The sequence below is a fragment of the Myotis lucifugus genome, unplaced genomic scaffold (genome assembly GCF_000147115.1).
Source record: "Myotis lucifugus unplaced genomic scaffold, Myoluc2.0 scaffold_92, whole genome shotgun sequence".
Lineage (NCBI taxonomy): Eukaryota > Metazoa > Chordata > Mammalia > Chiroptera > Vespertilionidae > Myotis > Myotis lucifugus.
Window position 1 is genome coordinate 1,340,586 of NW_005871140.1, and position 13,604 is coordinate 1,354,189.

At 36.2% G+C, this 13,604-nt stretch overlaps 1 protein-coding gene and 1 pseudogene across 2 annotated transcripts in view; one reads left to right on the forward strand and one right to left on the reverse strand.

The window, feature by feature from the left end:
* Positions 1–13,191, forward strand: part of METTL15 (methyltransferase like 15) — a 168,672-nt gene extending 155,481 nt beyond the window's left edge. Inside the window, exon 7 of the mRNA XM_006091602.3 lies at positions 12,106–13,191. Within this exon, the coding sequence (XP_006091664.1) occupies positions 12,106–12,551 (446 nt within the window). The 3' untranslated portion in view covers positions 12,552–13,191. The remainder of the gene's footprint in view (positions 1–12,105) is intronic.
* On the reverse strand, positions 2,153–2,651 carry LOC102441841 (annotated as a pseudogene). The gene has a single exon (XR_001348841.2). The product of XR_001348841.2 is annotated as a 40S ribosomal protein S18 pseudogene (transcript).
* Positions 13,192–13,604: the final 413 nt, after the last annotated feature.

The window sequence follows — 13,604 nt, forward strand, 5'->3', positions numbered from 1 at the left end:
ACCAATGGAACACCAACTTAGCATCCAGAAGCAGATCTGGTTTGCATATAAAAATGTAGTATGTGATCAAAGTGGTACTTCAAATTAGTAGGGGAAGAATGTACTTTTAAATAAATATGATAATTGGCTATATAGTTTGTAAAAAATGAAGTTAGATCCCTATCTCATACCACACTAAAAATAAATTTCCTATTAATTAAATACTTAAATGTAAGAAATAAAACCAGAAATATACCAAAAAAACGGAGTTGATAATCTATAGTCTTGGAGTAGGAAAAGTCTTCCTAAACTTGATAAAAATATTAAAAAACTTGAAAAAAGTCTATACAGACATTTTTTATTTCTGTATGGCAGAAAACCTCAAAGTACAAAGGCAGTCACATTCCAGGAAAGATATTTTCATTTATATATGAGAGACACAAGCTTAATGTCTTTATTTTATAAAAAGCTCCTTCAAATCAATAAAGAAAAAGCAACATCACATTAAGAATATGGACAAAGAGTTTGTTCAAGCAATTCATAGGTGAAATCAGATGGTCATTGAATTTGAGCAGATCAGATGCCCAATTCTGCTAATTGCCAAAGAAACACAAATTAAAACAACTGTGAGATATCATTTGCCTACTATTAGACTATTCAGGGTTAAAAAGAGTAATAGTTTTTAGTACTAGTGAGAATATGGGGAGACAGACTCATATATAATTGATGGAAGTAAATTGATATAATCTATTTAGAAAGTAAATTTAGAAATATTTATCCAAATTTAAATGGGCATAAATAGCCTTTGACCTAATGACTCTAATCCTATTGTAACAGGTTCACATACAGTTAAACAAATATTTTTCACAGATTGTGACTGTCTTTTTTTTTTTTTTTCTGTACATCAGATTATTTATTCACTTGATTCTTAGATTCACTTGTTGATAGATGCATGTTTGTTGTTCACAATTTGTATCTTTACCTTTTTCTTCTTCTTCCTCTTCTTAAAGGAAACCTTTCAGCATTTCGTATAATACTGGTTTAGTGGTGATGAAGTCCTTTAGCTTTTCCTTATCTGTGAAGCTCTTTATCTGACCTTCAATTCTGAATGATAGCTTTGCTGGATAAAGTAATCTTGGTTGTAGGTTCTTGGTATTCAGTACTTTGAATATTTCTTGCCATTCCCTTCTGGCCTGCAAAGTTTCTGTTGAGAAATCAGCTGACAGTCGTATGGGTATTCCCTTGTAGGTAATTGAGTCTCTTTCTCTTGCTGCTTTTAAGATTCTCTCTTTGTCTTTTGCTCTTGGCATTTTAATGATGATGTGTCTTGGTGTGGTCCTCTTTGGATTCCTTTTGTTTGGGGTTCTCTTCGCTTCTTGGACCTGTAAGTCCATTTCTTTCACCAGGTGGGGGAAGTTTTCTGCCATTATTTCTTCAAATAGGTTTTCAATATCTTGCTGTCTCTCATCTTCTGGCACCCCTATTATTCTGATATTAGTGCGCTTGAAGCTGTCCCAGAGGCTCCTTACACTATCTTCACACTTTCGGATTCTTTTTTCATTTTGCTTTTCCAGTTGGGTGTTTTTTGTCGAATCTTTGGTTTGATTCTTGTGCTCCTCTGGTCTGCTATTGGGTATAATATTCTTTATTTCAGTCCGTGTATGCTTACTTTCTAATTTCTTTATCGTAGCATCGAGGGTCTCATTAGTTTTCGTGAGGCTCTGCTCAAGTTTATAGCAAGCCCTCAAAATTGCGATTCTTAGCTCCATATCCTCCATTTCTGTCATGTTTTTTTGTCTCCGCATCTTTTATGCTTTCTTGGTGCACCCCCTTGTGGTCTTTGTGCGCAGTCTTGTTCTAGCCAAGCCTTAATTGTTGTAGTTAACACTAGAGGGATTTGACCACCAGGCCGACTGGCTGTAGGAATTAGCTGTGTGGAAAACGTCTCTGTCTTTTTACTTTGACAAGTTTTTCTGCCATGAAAAAATTTAAAATGTGCAGTTCACATGTTTACTGCAATATTTTTTGTGATAGAAAAAACATCCTGCCCTGGATGGAGTGCTCAGTTGGTTGGAGCATCGTCCTGTACACTAAAAGATGGCAGGTTGGATTCTTTCTCTCTCTCTCTCTCTCTCTCTCTCTCTCTCTTTTTTTTTTTTTTTGAGGAAGCCTACAGACTTATTTCTTCTTGGACACACCCACAGTGCGACCCCGGCGGCCTGTGGTCTTGGTGTGCTGGCCTCGAACACGAAGACCCCAGAAGTGGCGCAGCCCTCTGTGGGCCCGAATTTTCTTCAGCCGCTCCAGGTCTTCACAAAGCTTGTTGTCCAGACCATTGGCCAGGACCTGGCTGTATTTCCCATCCTTCACATCCTTCTGTCTGTTCAAGAACCAGTCTGGAATCTTGTACTGGCGTGGGTTCTGCATAATGGTGATCACACGTTCCACCTCGTCCTCTGTGAGCTCTCCTGCCCTCTTGGTGAGGTCGATGTCTGCTTTCCTCAACACCACATGAGCATATCTTCGCCTTACACCCTTAATTGCAGTGATGGCAAAGGCTATTTTCCGCCGCCCATCGATATTGGTGTTGAGTACTCGCAAAATGTGCTGGAACTTCTCAGGAATCACTAGAGACATGGCGGCAGTGGCGTGCAGGCCTCCTGTGGAAGAGTGGCAGGTTGGATTCTTGGTCAGGACATATCTAGATTGCAGGTTCAGTCCCCAGTCCTGATGCCTATGGGAGGCAGCCAATCAATGTTTCCCTCTGGCATATATGTTTCTCTCCCTCCCTCCCTTCATTCCTCTCTCTCAGAGCTCAAGGTCAGGAGATGAGGTCAGAGAAATGGAAGTAGTAAGCGGAGGTTGCATATGACATAGGGACATTGGCCAAGGTAAGAACTTCCGTTTCTATTTCATGTGACAGGAAGGCACTAGTGGTTTAAACAGTGGAATAGCATGATCTAATTTTTGTCTGGTGATCAAGTAGAAAAGATGATGATGGCTTGATAGTGGTGGAGTTGGTGAGAAGTGGTGGAATTCTGGACATGTTCCGATATAGAGCTGTCAGAATTTGCAGATGTGAGAGAAAGAAAGAGTAAGGATATGAAACTGTCAAGAACCTAAAAAAAATACCAATGACAGCAAACCTGATCTGGAATGTAAGAATGGAGTGCCTCTAATGAGGCAGAACTGTTTTACAATTGTCTTGAACATCTAGCATCAGTGTCGTCTGTCATTGATTTTCCCAACATCAGTGTGAGTGAAATGCCAAATAATGTCTCAAAATTGTATTGAAATTAGAACTTATCCCATAGTGGACTTAATGTGCATATACTTATTTTTAAATATACTTTTTAATCTTTATTGTTGAAAGTATTACATATGTTCCCCTTTTGCCCCCACTGACCCCTTCAAGCCTGCCCCCACCCCAGGCCTTCACCACATTACCATCTGTGTCCATGGGTTATACATATATGCATGCAAGTTCTTTGGTTAATCTCTTCCCCCCCATCCAAACACCCCTGCCTTCCCTCTGCGATTCAGCAGTCTGTTCCATGCTTCCATGCCTCTGGATCTATTTTGTTCATCAGTTTATTTTGTTCATTAGATTCCACAGATGAGTGAGATGATGTGATACTTGTCTTTCTCTTACTGTCTTATTTTGCTGAGCATAATACTCTCCAGGTCCCTCCATGCTATCTGAAAGGGTAAGAGATCCTTCCTTTTTACTGCTGCGTAGTATTTCATGGTGTAAATGTACCACAGCCTTTTTATCCACTCATCTTCTGATGGGCACTTGGGCTGTTTCCAGATCTTAGCTAATGTAAATTGCACTGCTATGAACATAGGGGCACATACAATCTTTCTGATTGGTGTTTTGGATTTCTTAGGATATATTCCTAGAAGTGGGAGCACTGGATCAAACGGCAGTTCCATATTTAATTTTTTGAGGAAACTCCATACTGTTTTTCATAATGGCTTCACCAGTCTGCATTCCCACGAGCAATGTACTAGGGTTCCATTTTCTCCACATCCTTGCCAACATTTGTCATTTGTTGATTTGTTGATAGTAGCCACTTTGACAGGTGTGATTTGATACCTCATTTTCGTCTTAATTTGCATCTCTCTGATGATCAGTGACTTTGATCATTTTTTCATATGTCTCTTGGCCATATATATGTCCACTTTGGAGAAGTGTCTATTTAGGTCCCTTTCCTATTTTTAATTGGATTGTTTGTCTTCCTTTTGTTAAGTTGTATGAGTTCCATATATATTTTGGATAGTAATCCCTTATCAGATGTATCATTGCCAAATATGTTATCCCATACAGTGGGCTCCTTTTTTGTTTTGTTGATGGTTTCTTTTGCTGTGCAGAAGCTTTTTATTTTTATGTATTCCCATTTGTTTATTTTCCCCTTAGTTGCCTTTGTCCTAGGAGATGTATTCGCAAACATACTGGTATGAGATATATCTGAGATTTTGTTGCCTATGTTTTCTTCTAGGATTTTTATGGTTTCACAACTTACATTTAAGTCTGTTTTCCATTTTTAGTTTATTCTTGTGTATGATGTAAGTTGGTGGTCTAGTTTCATTTTTTTGTATGTATCTGTCCAATTTTCCCAATACCATTTACTAAAGAGACTGTCTTGCCTCCATTGTATGCTCTTGCCTCCTTTGTCAAATATTAATTGAGCATAATGGCTTGAGTTGATTTCTGGGGTCTCTGTTCTGTTTGATTGATCTATATGCCTGTTCTTGTGATAGTACCAGGCTGTTTTTATTATAGTGTCTTTATAGTATAACTTGATATCTGGTATTGTGATATCTCCAATATTGTTCTTCTTTTTCAAGATTACTGCAGCTATTTGAGGTCTTTTGGTTCCATATACATTTTTGGAGTATTTGTTCTAGATCTGTGAATTATGCCATTGGTATTTTAATCGAGATTGCATTGAGTCTATAGATTGCTTTGTGTAGTATGGACATTTTAATGATGTTAATTCTACCAGTCCATGTACATGATATAATCTTCCACTTGTAATGGACATTTGCTTTAATAATGTTCTTTTTTTAAAAAAAAAAAAGTGTACTTAACTTGTACACATCTTGCTACTAAATGTTTATTAGCTATATTTGACCTTCAATTCTAAATGATAGCTGCATGGAGCCAAACCAGTATTACATGAAATGTTAAAGAATCTTCTTTAAGAAGAAGAGAAAAAAAAGATCGAAAATATGAACAATAAAATGGCAGTAAATACATATTTATCAACAATTGAATCTAAAAAATCAAAATAAACAACGAACCAAATAAATTGATGAAGAACATAGAACCAAAGAAATGGAAATGTGGAACAGATTGAATCTCAGAGGAAAGGGTGGAGGGGCTTGGAAGAGATGTATTTATTGCCACTATTATTTTTCATATTTTTTATCTTTTTTTATCTTTAAAATAGCAAGATTATGTCAGTAAAACTGATGACAGTAGGAAACTAAAAGCTAATATACATTTAAAAAATATGTATTGTTGAAAGTATTACAGATGCCCCCTTCTTTCCCCCCATTGCTCCCATCCACCCAGATCCCACTCTCCCCCATTCCTTTACCACCCTATTGGCTGTGTCCATGAATAATGCATTATACATATAAATTCTTTGGTAGGAGGAAAACAGTTTTGTTATTTTGATGAACTGAGAAAAATTGTGGTTTAGGATTTTATAGGCATTACATGAAATAAAGCTTACATAAAATCTCTATAATATTGTGCATTAATCTTGGGGGGAAATACACTTAAATCACTGAAGAGCTTAATGACATTTTTAAGACATAACTTTCCAAATTTTACCATTACATTCTCATGTCTTATTTTATTCTTTTAAAGAAATATGCAAAAATAAAGTTCACCTTGCACATTTGCTCATTTCAGATCATAAGGACTTGCAAGCAAGCATTTCCTAAAGTTAAAATTATTTGCATGTTCTCCATTGCATGTCAGATGATTGATTCATTAAGGAAATTCCAAAGCAGTATCATTAAGTACATGCAAACAGTTGTATTGAGACAGTGAAATGACTGGCAAATTTGGGAGGTCAATTGCCCCATTAAAATGATAGTTTTTTACCCACAATCACATTTGGGCAAAATGTAGGATATAGGACAGGGCCTATTTTGTGACATTAATTTTACATTCTAGTCATAATGTTTTCTGTGACTAAAAATATTATACTTTTCAGCTAGTCATATATATATATATATATATATATATATATATATATATATCTCCAATGATATGAATGAAACTCTTTGTAGTAATGTTTCTAGATTATTCATTTATCCATTTAGTGTGTTTCATTCATTATCTATTCATTATCTTTTCAACAATCATTTACTGAGTATTTACTATAGTAGTTTTTAATCTTGGCTGCAAGTCAAAATCCTCTGTGAAGCTTTTTTAAAGCAGTGATTCCTGTGTAATAAACCCCTCAAACTAATTCAATAGTTCTGGACTGGGGCCAGGCATCTTTATTTTTTTCAATCTCCTTGAGTGACCCTGTTGTGCAGTCAGGATTAAGAATCACAAGCTTCTCAGTTAAGCGCAAGAGATGTAAGATTGAACACGGAAAAGTTTCTGTTCACAAGGAGACCAGAGTCAAATGAGTGAGTTAGACAAGTAAACTAGTAATTACGGTAAAATGTAGTAAGTGCTAGACAGGGGTAAGTACACCTCCACCCACTTAGATCTAATGTACATCGGCCCAGTGTCAACCAAGTCCAGTGACAGACCATAAAACACAGGAAGGTTTTCTCTCCGTACCAAGCCAAATGGCCTAAGTTGTGATTGCATCCATATTTTCTGTCTAGCTCTATGCCTTAATCAAATGAATTAGCCATACAAGATTCTATAATTAAACTCAGGAAATTGAAAAGCAGAGACCAGTTTCTATTTTTGATAGCAGGATATGGGAGATGAGAAAGAGGTGACGAAGGATTGCAAAGCAGTGAGCTCCTCCAGGGCAGGGACCAGGCCTCATTAATATTTTTTTTTCCATGGGCCTGATTCAGAATCCAGCACATGGGTAGGCATTGGATCTGGTGTCATTTTGAATTTTCATTTTTTTCATGCTTATAGGCAGATGTCGCTACCTACACTATGTATACCTGAGAGGATGCTGTCCCTTACTCTCTGACCAGTGAATTTCACAAGGAAACCCATTTTGCTACCTGAGAGCCACAGGTCATTTGCTGAATTATCTTTAAACTTTCTTTCTTTCTTTTTTTAAATATATTTTTATTGATTTCAGAGAGGAAAGGAGAGGGAATCATTGATCAGCTTCCTATGCACGCCCCATACTGGGGATCGAACCCACAACCCAGGCATGTGTCCTGACAGGGAATCAAACCTTGATCTCCTGGTTCATGGTCGATGCTTAACCACTGAACCACTTCAGCCAGGCATCTTTAAACTTTCTAATTAAACAAAGAACTTTGCTTAATTTTTGGTAGTAGGATTGCCTTTCGTTGTCTTCTTGAGTGTTTGTACTATTGCCAGTTGATGTTTTATTTTTATTACTTTAATTTCCATTATTATATGCTATTTTATATTCTTTTGTTTCTCTTTTATTTCATTTTACACAGTCTGCATTGTCAACCTTTTTTTTCCTATGAATTACAGATGCAAAACGGCCTGTAATGGAACCCATCTAAAATAAGGGAGGACGTGTGCCTTTGATCCCCAGAGCTGCACGAAAAGGTCCACAAAGCATGTTGCCCTTGTCATCTCCTGGTCCCTAAAGATGGGACTTAAGGAAGTTGCCAGGATCACACCTAGAAATTATTTTCAAGAAACCCAGTGGACATAGTCCAGATTAGAATTCCCTAAACAAAAGTAAGAAAGCCCCAGAAGAAAAGTTTCTTGGATTAGAGTTATTCTGTTATCTTCAAGACCATCCATTCCTCAGTACAAGTGAAAGCTTTTATTTTCTTTCTCCATGATATGATATTGGCAGGGCCTAATGAGACCTTATAAAGAAAAGCTCGTTTGATTACAGTGGCGTTACTCTATCAGCTCCAGGGATTCATATACAGTGTGGATGTGCGTAAGTGTGACTATAAATTACATAAACTTGAAGTTACATAATATAAAATGTTAATAAAGTCTCACTTTATCTGAATACTTCTAAATAAAACAGATTCCCTCCCTAAATCTAGCTGGCTGAATAAATTATAAACTATAATTCTGCCATAAGAAAGTTCCATTTTAGCTGGTAAACAGAAATGCCTAACATACTGTGTCATGTCAAATGAACCAATGTTGTTGTTTATATTAGAACTTCTCTTGTGATTTCATACATTATTTGGTTATTTTAACATTTCCTATTTTCATTAGTTTTCAAAAATAGAGGATGTTCTAAAAAAATGTATACATACTTTAACATCTGATAGCTCACTTAATTTTCACTCCTTTTTAGGTTTAACTGATTTGAAATAATGGGTGAAGTCAAACTAAGCTTTGAGCAAAGAAAATTTATCCTAAAGTGCCACTAGACTTTTTTATGGCAATACATAAAAGATACATTTACAGTACGAAACCAGCAACAGTTGACAAATTGAGGGCGCACAAATGCTGAATAAAATGATTCTTGATATTTGCAATTCCATTGCTTCAGGTTATTAGCAGTGCCTGGACTAGAATGGTCATCAGTTTGAAAATAGGCATTAACAAATATAATTATTCATTTCTGTAGATTCCTTTAAATTTTGAAAATGAACTGTATGTTAATCAACACTGGCTTTATAGTCATTCAGTGTGTATACATTTTGGGGGGACACCCTATATAAATAATAATAATATCAAGGAAATATTCATTAAGCTATCTGCCTTTTCTTTCACTACATCAATTTTGTTAACACATTCCCAGGCATAGCTAATTCATTGCTGTGTTAAAAACCACACCCTCAAATATACAGGGGTAAGCAAAAGGAGGTTTATGGAAAATAATACAATGTTTCATGTACTCACAACTGTAAACCTGCTTTTGCTCACCCCTGTATATGTTTGAAATGTGATAAAATGTCAAGGAAGCTAGGCAGTCACCATGTTGAGCTATACTTTTAATCTCTACAAAATGCTAAAGACAATGTTAAGAAAAAATTATTTAAAAGAATTAAAGCAAAAATATCCCACAGTGTTTGTTGATCCTTGTGCTTCATTAATGTTTACCTCCAATTTTACTTTATCCATGCACATTAAAATGTATTTTATATTACATTTCCTCTTTGAGAAAATTTGTTTTGAATTATGCAAGGATTGAATCATGCAAGGTCTTAAGGAATGCAACCTTCCTCAAGTGTCCTCTAAATTCAAGCTCTAAAATATGGAGTTGCTTGTTTGTTCAGATCCTTAGAATGTTTTGAATCACCTTCCTCGGTGACCAAAACTCTTTCCCTGGAAAATGATGAAATTAAATAGCAAATGGCAAGATGATGAACTCCCCCTTCAGCTTAGACTTTGACATTTTGTTTCTGAGAGACATGGTTGTTGGAAGATAAATTCCCTGATGTCTACCATTTTCTAGCCTTTTAGCAAGATAGTTTTTGTAGGGAAAGAGTGAACTCAGAACACTGATGTGGTTAAAGTTAGACACCAGGTTCTGAGCTCCTGGGTACATTATTTCTTCCCTTCTTTGGTCCAGTTCCCTGAGAAGATTAATCATATGTGTATTAGTGTACTTGGGATGTGTTTACTATAGATGACTAGAATGTGAACGAAGGTTCCAGCCTTGTGTAATTCTTACAGTGAAGAAGCACACTAAAGATGCTCAAGTTCCAGGATTGCAGTCATGCTTTCAGATCTTCATTCATAGGAAATCTGGACTGGAAAGATTTCTCTGTGGGATACTATTCTCTAAGAATGGGCTCCTAAATCAAATAAAAACTCCTGTATAAATTCATTGAACATTATACTTTAATATCATCTGTATGCCAATGGGGGTAAGTCTAAGGAAAATTATATTTATTGATTTGTTTTAAAATCAACATTTTATGTTTATCTTGAAAACTAGATGCAGCGTCACTGATCTGCATGTCTTAAAATATTATATAAACAAGAGGCCCGGTGCATGAAATTCGTGCATGGAGGGGGGTTGTTCCTCAACCCAGCCTGCACACTCTCCAATCTGGGACCCCTCAGGGAACATCCCTCTCACAATCCGGGACTGCTGGCTCCTAACCACTTGCCTGCCTGCCTGCCTGCCTGCCTGCCTGCCTGATTGCTCCTAACCACTCCCCTGCCAGCCTGATTGATGCCTAACTGCTCCCCTGCTGGCCCAATTGCCTCCAACTGCCCTCCCCTGCTGACCTGATAGCCCGCAACTTCCCTCCCCTGCCAGCCTGATGGCCCCCAACTGCCCTCCCCTACCAGCCATCTTGTGGCTGCCATCTCATGGTGGCCATCTTGTGACAACGTCACGCGAGAGCATTGCACGATGCCACTTAGGCTTTTATTATATAGGATAGTATCATATATGTTACTTTTATTTTGCTTCTTTTACATATTCTAGATACAAATTCATTATCAGATATATGACTTGCAAATTGTTCCCCATTTCTTTGGACTGTCTTTTTACTTTCTGATGGTGTCCTTTGAAGGACAAAGGTTTTTAATTTTGATGAAGTCTACTGTATCTATTTTTTCTTTGTTGCTTATGAGTTTGGTGTATTTTAAATAAGAACATTTACCAAATTCTAAGTCATGAAGATTTATCTCTGTGTTTTCACTTAAGAGTTTTATAGTTTATTGCTCTCACATGTAAATCTTTGATCTATTTTGAGTTAATTTTTGTGTATGATTTAAGGCTCCAACTTCATTCTTTTTATGTAGCTATCTGGTTGTCCCAGTACCATTTGTCAAAAGACTATTCTTTGCCCTTTGAATGCTCTTGGCACTCTTGTCAAAAATCACTTGATCATAATTATATAGTTTTATTTCTAGGCTTCCAATTAAATTTCATTGATCTCTATGTCTATTGCTGTGCTAGTATCAGACTATGTCAATTACTATTGTTTTGTAGTAAGTTTTGAAATCTGCGTGAGTCCTCCTACCGTATGTATTTGGAATTATTGTCTATCCTTTTGCTAGTTATCTTCTCTTTGTCTCATTTTTATTTTCCAGTTCTTCTCTTTTGCCTACTTTTATGTTAAACAGTATTTTTGTGGAATATTTTTATTCTCTATCAGCTTATTAGCTTTCTTTGTATTATTTTTAGTGTCTGCTCTAGGGACCATAATGCAACTTTAATTTTAAGTAAAATATAGGATCCCTACAGTAGCGTTGTTCCATTTACCTACTCTGATCCTTTGTGCTATTGCTATCATATACATTACTTATCTATATCTATATTAAAAACCTAAAAGTATTGTGTTATAATTTTACTTAATGAGTTCTGTCTTTTAAAGAAAGTAAGAGAATATGTATGTATTTTACTTTCTGTATATCCAAGTTATCACTCGGTATGATTTTAGTTCAGCTTGAAGTATTTCTTTAGCATTTATTGAATGCAGACCTATTAGCAACAAATTCTCTCATTTTTAATTATTTGAAAATTTCTTTGAACCTTTAATTTTGAAGAATAATTTTAGAATAGCCTTTTATTGGAAGACAGATTTTTTTCCCTTAACTATTTAAATATCATCCCATTCTCTTGTAGCTTCTATTATCCTAACGAGAAATTAGCTGTTAATCATATTTTTGTTCTCCTTTGTTTAATGTATTGTTTTTCTTTGTTGTAGTCAAGATTGTTCTCATTATCTTTTGCTTCTAGTAGGGTTTGATTATAATGTGCTTGGTGCAATTTCCTCTGTTTATTCTATTTTGGGGCATCATTGAACATCTTGTAGTTGAGAGCTCCTTTTCTGCTCCTATTTGACTCTAGTATCTTTTATGATTTATGAAATAGGTTTTAAGCTTTGTTAAAATGCTTAGAAATAAAATGGGGAAGTACTGATGAAATGCTACAATTTTAAAATGAAAATTAGTTCATTAAATATATATACAACCCAGCACATTTACAGTGGAAAATATTAATGTTACCTGTCCTCTTTTCCTATTTTCACAATATCTGTTTATAGGTGCATTTCCTCCCTCTGCTATTTATGCACGAAAAGACTTGCTACAACGATCTACCCATATTGCTACCAAGACTTTCCAAGCTTTCCGCATATTTGTGAACAATGAACTCAATGAACTTTATGCAGGACTGAAGACAGCTCAGAAGTTTCTGAGACCTGGTGGTCGTCTTGTTGCCCTCTCCTTCCATTCACTAGAGGATCGCATTGTCAAACGATTCTTGCTTGGGATAAGCATGACAGAAAGATTTAATCTAAGTGTAAGACAGAAGGTGACACAAACATCACAGTTGGGTTCAGGGGATGAAAACAAGGATGGAGTCTCTCTAGCAAGGGCCCCTTTAATGTGGGAATTGATACACAAGAAGGTACTTACCCCAGAAGATCAGGATGTACAGGATAACCCCAGAGGGCGCTCGGCCAAACTTAGAGCAGCTATCAAATTATGAGAAAGTCATAATCATCTGATCCTTGAAGTGTTCCCTCACAGTTTCTCACCTGAACAGGTTAACACAAGAAATTATGGGGATATATATTTATATAGGTATGTGGTCATATGTGTGGACATTGAGAATTTTTAGCATTTTTTTTCTCACAGAGAAAATGTAGGTAATATTAATATGGCACAGAAAGTTCAACTCAAGGAGCAGCAGTATCTCAAAACTGGACAAATGGGTTTATCTGGGCATTATTCAGGAAAATGCATCTTACCAGTTATGGCTACATAATATAAATTGGTGATTCCAAGTAAATAAAATAGCAATATAGTTACATGTGCAAAAGATAAGAATTAAATACTTAAGTTCGCTTTAGACTGACTTTATCTACCTCTGTAATATGTAACTTTAGTTTCAAAGCTTGTTGATCGTTTTTATTCTATAGGCTTTATTCAAATCTGAACAATTCTTCATTGAAATCAGAAATAGAAAATATTCTAGGGGACAATGTGCTCAAGTTAGAAACAAACAAATGCACCTAGAAAAATGTAAGTTTCTTTTTTGCATGAAGTCATATTTACTAATGAGAGAGATTCCCGAAGGTAAATTCCCATCCAAGTACCTGATTAACAAATAAAAGATCACACTCTTATATTCAACAATGTTTCATCTGTTTCATCAGTTATTTTTAGACCTGTATACTATGGGAATTTTTTCATTAATGTTAATGAAACTGACAGCCTTGGGTTGGACAATGTCCTTCCAAAATCCATGTCCTTCACAGAACCTCAGAATGTAACCTTATTTGAAAATATGGTCATTGCAGATGTAAGTGGTTGGGACGATATGTACTGGAGCAGGGCAGGCCCTTTATCAAATGTGTCTGATGTCCTTGTAAGAAGCTGAGAAGAGTCAGAGGCAGAGGGAAAACCACATGAAGATGGAAGCAGAAATTGGAGTGATACATCTGCAAACCAAGGGAAGCCAAGGGCTGCTGGCAACCATCAGAACCTAGGAGAGAAGCATGAAATAGATTCTCCATCAGAGTCTTCAGGAGGAACCAGC